Consider the following 4,646-nt stretch of genomic DNA (forward strand, 5'->3'; position numbering starts at 1 on the left):
GATTCTTGTTTCGGTTTTTATATTTGGGTGATGAGTAGATGGGGCCCGGAGCTGTCGGTGAACAACTGTTAAGCTGTCATAATCCATGGCAAAACTCTCTCTCATTTCTTTCAGTAGTAGTTACTCTCCTTCTTCGTTACTCAAGTACCTATCTATATAGAGAGAGAAGTTGGAAGAGTAGTGAAGTGAAGAGAGAGATTTAGATCTGGGAAGTGGGTCATTTCAATGGCTTCCAAACTATTAATTGTCATTGTCTTCATTTTTGATCTTATTGCTTTTGGTTTGGCTGTTGCTGCTGAGCAGAGACGAAGCACTGTGAGTATTCTCTTAATTGATTATTATTTCTTCTGACTACTTGGGATTGTATGTTGATAATTATGTGTAGAATCAAGAAATGAATAGTTATTGAGAAATTAATTGCATAGATGGTATTAGATTTATTGCTCAAATGGCTAGAATTCTTTAAAAAACTAGTTATTTCATTGCGAAACTGAATTTATTCGGGGATTTTATATTTTCCTCTCGAATTTGTTTAAGAGTATGGAATATATTGAGATATTTCTTCCAATTGCATAAAAAACAAACCAGTGAACCTCTACTGTTGACTGGACGAAGACCGACCTCTGATGATCTGATGCTAATCGTCATTCTCTTATCTGGATGGATTTTTGGTTGGTTCTATTCTATAACATCTAGTCTCTGTTGCATGAATTTTTTATTCAAAATAAGTTTCAATTTTTATAAAATAATTTGCTTGCTGCGACCTTCAACTCCATTCACTGGCCCAAGATTTGTTCCTTGTCGAAGGCATGGTAAAGAAACATATATGGATTCTAATGTCTTGGCTTATATGGGTTTTGATTTTTAAGTATCCATCTTTCTTGACAATAGACATGCATCCAATCAAGAAAAGGAAAAAGTATGTGAAACAAATGGCATTTCCTCAATAAAGAAAATGTATGTGAAAACCTTAACAATACACGCAGAGTCCATAAGAAAGGCACCATAAAGTTCATTTCCATTGCTTGATGCGGATTCTAAAGAATTCACAATGCATCAGTACTAATTTGGCTCTAATTCTGATATTAATAGTACTAATTTTGACTCTTCCTAATATTAGAATTATATGATCTTTGATAGGGCAAAACAAAGACGGATGGCGAAAATAATTACCAGTACTGTGTTTATGACTCTGATATTGCAACTGGATATGGTGTCGGTGCATTTTTGTTCCTCTTGGCCAGTCAAGTGCTTATAACGGTTGCAAGTAGATGCTTCTGCTGTGGAAAGGCTCTAAACCCCGGAGGTTCAAGGGCTTGCGCACTTATTCTTTTCATGATCTGCTGGTATATATTCTTTTCATTCTTCACACGGATAATGTTACATTTATTGCCGACCCCCAAAGTCTTCTCTCTAACACACGATAAAATTCTGAACTCTAAAGTCGGTAATTGTCATTTTCAGGGTGACATTCTTCATTGCCGAGGCATGCTTGCTGGCGGGTTCAGTGAGAAATGCTTACCACACCAAGTACAGGTCAAGGTTTTTCGAGGACCCTCCCTCTTGTGAGACTGTTAGAAAGGGCGTTTTTGCAGCAGGAGCAGCTTTCGTTTTTTTCACTTGCATGATCTCCGAGTTTTATTATATTAGTTTTTCTAAGGCGAATGGAAGCTCCTGACCATACGGAGGTGAAGGCCAATTTTGGATGGGAACGTACATGTGAATGTCATTGAATAAGTTCGCAATTGTCTGAAAATTATTCGTCATATTGGTTTTTCTATTTGCTGCTCATCTTGTTATAGAGTCTAGTTCAGTTGAAGAAATCTTGAATTCTTACACTTCATTTCGTAATTTAGATTTTTGTATGCCCTTTTAAAAGACTTCCTTAATGTTTATTTGGTTATCTCTAGGAATCATTTATTTTGGTTCTTCATTGAAAACACATCCCAATAATTTGATGATTGTTACAAATCATATTGAATTTCAATAATTTCCTTGTACATTCTTGGGCAAGACCCGATGTGAAGGTGATGTGAATCATCTTCATGTAGTTCATTGTCACGTGTTCCTCAATCTCAGTTTTATTATATTCATCGTAATAAACGTTTTAGTCTAGACGATATAATCAAATTCTTGACACCAATCCTTTAGTTTTCCATGAATATCACTTGTCGGAAGTCCGTATTATGAAAACACAAAATACAGTAATAAATTACAGTGATGCTACACCAACAAAGATTGGTGACAAGTTTTAAAATCAGATGACACTTGACAAGCAGTGATTGAACAGTTTAAAAAATCATAAAAAAATCGAACCATGCATGTGATGACACTTGACTCCTGGATTCAAACCTAATTTGAATCCTTGTTTGAGTAGATTAATTGAATAAATTAAAGTTTACAAAAGAGTGCTATAGAATAAAAAAGGTATCACATGAATTATTAGAAAAAAAATCTTCTTCTTTTTGTCCCAAAGTGACTCCACCGACGGGAACACTTAGAAGAGCTATAGTCGACATCGATTTAGCATTTTGAACTTCGGTGAACAAATGCCATTAATTAAAAAATACACCTGCCTGATATGACGTCATATGTCACCAATTCAGCATTGCCACGTGTGACAAGTGAAAAAGTTCCTCATCTACCTTCTATGATGTGGATGAAATTCACAAGACTTCACTTGCATTGCTAAAGAAATATCTGGTTTTTATTAATTGTTTAATCTTAAAGTCCACAAAAGATTTAGATTCTGTTTGTAATTTAGAAGACTTAAATTGTTTTAGCGAGAAGTGATTGGTTCCTCCATGTTTGACAGAAACAAAATGATGGAGAAATAAGAATTATTACTCCACAGACATTAAAAATTCAAAAACACAATTATTATTGCAACTTAACCCCCTCTCTTTCCACCACATGTCTATTTTTTCCATTTATTCCAACCCCTCCATTTATTCACACCAGACAATAAAAGCTTCCCCACCCATTATACGACACCGTTTCTTCTCTCCTCTCGTATCTGCGTTCCCCGAAGTTGAACAAAGAATGAGAATTACAGGGACTGTAAGGTTGAACCAAAATCAAGTTTCAGATTATTTTTTTGTACATTTTGTGTCCATTGCTGGGCCAGAAACAGGCACAAGCTTAAAGAAGAAACCAAAGAAAGATCAAAAGACTCCAAAATAACAAAAAGAAAGGAAAACAAGAAATTTGATAAATTATGGTTCATGAGAATTCCATTCTGCCCAATTGGCTTCACTTCCAACCCTGGGAATGCTATCGACTCTAGCATAATGATCAACTTTGAAATTAGCCCCACACATCACCCCTTCACTATCCACCCTTGGCATTGCCCTTAGCTTATTCATTGGATGCTCAAAACTCATTAATCCTCCCTCACTGTGGAATATGCACCCTGCAACCACAAAATCAATCATATTTTCTTGAATTATTCATTAATTTAAGCAAATCTTGGGTAGAAATTCTCTGTCATTACCTGCTGGAAATGGTGCAAATGATTTTGCACAGCCGGTTTTGATCACCTCTAAATCATCAGAAATCACCACAGAACCATCTGCAGCAATGCCCCAGTACAACTTAACTCCTCCATCAGAACCCTGAAATCATAATTCAAATTATACACAGAAAAGAAGGCCAAAATCTTATCAAAAATTACAAGACAAGGGTCAAATACCAGTGCAGTAAAAACAGTTCCAACTTTGCTGTCATAGACAACAAAAGCAAAGCTTCCTTCAAGATCCTTAATAACCTGGTCAGCCGGGTAAGGACCACGGTCCCTAAGTGTTCTATAAGCTTCAATCACAAGCATGGCCTCATTTGCATTTCTTGCTAATCCATACTGCTTGATCTGTGCAGATAAATTGTTCAAATTCCCCATGAAAAGGCAATATATATCATCATACCCACAAAACAACCTGCAAAAACAAAAACCCATAAAAATGTTAAAAGATTTCCATTAGCATAAACTCTTAAGAAATAGTTTTATGTGTATATATACCTCTGGTTCTGATGAAAAAGAGATTGGTGATCAGGTCGTACATAAGCAAGAACAGCAGCATCCCCAAAACTCATAGAGAAAGTGTTAGTAGGGTGAGAAGAAAGGAATTCTTGAAGAGCTTCTTCAGGTAATTTAGGCTTCTTTGAACTTTTGAGAGATGCAGGGCTATTTAGCTCTTCGGGTGGATGAGCAAACGCCTTGTGAAATATGGCCAACATTTTTTTCTTCTTTCTTCTAAACAGAGAAGCTGAAATAAATTTTCTTGGTTTCTCTAAGAAAGAATGGATAATTTGAGTTAACTGAAAATGGTTTATTCATTAGAGGGTGGTCCAGAATTTATATTGATTTTAAACGGTGAAGGAGGGGTGGCAGCTTTGTCTTTAGTGATTCAGAGCTTTGGATCAACACTGATGACTTATGACATTGGATAAGGATTCTCGGAATTCTTTATCTATTAGTACAACGTTGTGGACATATGATAGGGAAGATTTGAAGGACTCAAATCTGTAGCATGTTCGTTTTAAAATCTTTATTGGATCGTGCTACACATACATAATTATTTACACAATCGTTTATACCTCACTCACATTATCGAGGTGGGGATCTCGGCTCGACATTACTAAATACACGC

General features: G+C 35.9%; 2 protein-coding genes across 2 annotated transcripts; one reads left to right on the plus strand and one right to left on the minus strand.

The window, feature by feature from the left end:
* The first annotated feature begins 43 nt into the window (after positions 1-43).
* Positions 44-1,953, plus strand: LOC111370764. The gene is made up of 3 exons (XM_022992630.1): positions 44-315; positions 1,141-1,346; positions 1,465-1,953. Exons 1-3 carry the CDS (start codon positions 226-228, stop codon positions 1,676-1,678), a joined length of 510 nt encoding a protein of 169 aa, XP_022848398.1. The 5' UTR covers positions 44-225; the 3' UTR covers positions 1,679-1,953.
* Positions 1,954-3,059: 1,106 nt separating this feature from the next.
* LOC111370763 (stem-specific protein TSJT1-like) lies at positions 3,060-4,353 on the minus strand. Its single transcript, XM_022992629.1, has 4 exons — positions 4,016-4,353; positions 3,692-3,932; positions 3,494-3,614; positions 3,060-3,412 (listed from the first exon to the last, which is right to left on the minus strand). The coding sequence occupies exons 1-4, from the start codon at positions 4,231-4,233 to the stop codon at positions 3,216-3,218; spliced, it is 777 nt and encodes a 258-aa protein (XP_022848397.1). The 5' UTR covers positions 4,234-4,353; the 3' UTR covers positions 3,060-3,215.
* Positions 4,354-4,646: the final 293 nt, after the last annotated feature.

The sequence above is a fragment of the Olea europaea genome, chromosome 21, assembly GCF_002742605.1.
Source record: "Olea europaea var. sylvestris chromosome 21, O_europaea_v1, whole genome shotgun sequence".
Lineage (NCBI taxonomy): Eukaryota > Viridiplantae > Streptophyta > Magnoliopsida > Lamiales > Oleaceae > Olea > Olea europaea.

What these genes read in the sequence shown, in the direction of transcription:
- LOC111370764 (XM_022992630.1), top strand. Translation starts at nt 226, where the DNA reads ATGGCTTCCAAACTATTAATTGTCATTGTCTTCATTTTTGATCTTATT. An exon ending in CTGAGCAGAGACGAAGCACT is followed by an intron (nt 316 to 1,140) that starts GTGAGTATTCTC and finishes GATCTTTGATAG; the next exon opens with GGCAAAACAAAGACGGATGG. An exon ending in ATTCTTTTCATGATCTGCTG is followed by an intron (nt 1,347 to 1,464) that starts GTATATATTCTT and finishes TGTCATTTTCAG; the next exon opens with GGTGACATTCTTCATTGCCG.
- LOC111370763 (XM_022992629.1), bottom strand. Translation starts at nt 4,233, where the DNA reads ATGTTGGCCATATTTCACAAGGCGTTTGCTCATCCACCCGAAGAGCTA. An exon ending in CTTTTTCATCAGAACCAGAG is followed by an intron (nt 3,933 to 4,015) that starts GTATATATACAC and finishes TTGTTTTTGCAG; the next exon opens with GTTGTTTTGTGGGTATGATG. An exon ending in ATTTGCACCATTTCCAGCAG is followed by an intron (nt 3,413 to 3,493) that starts GTAATGACAGAG and finishes TTGTGGTTGCAG; the next exon opens with GGTGCATATTCCACAGTGAG.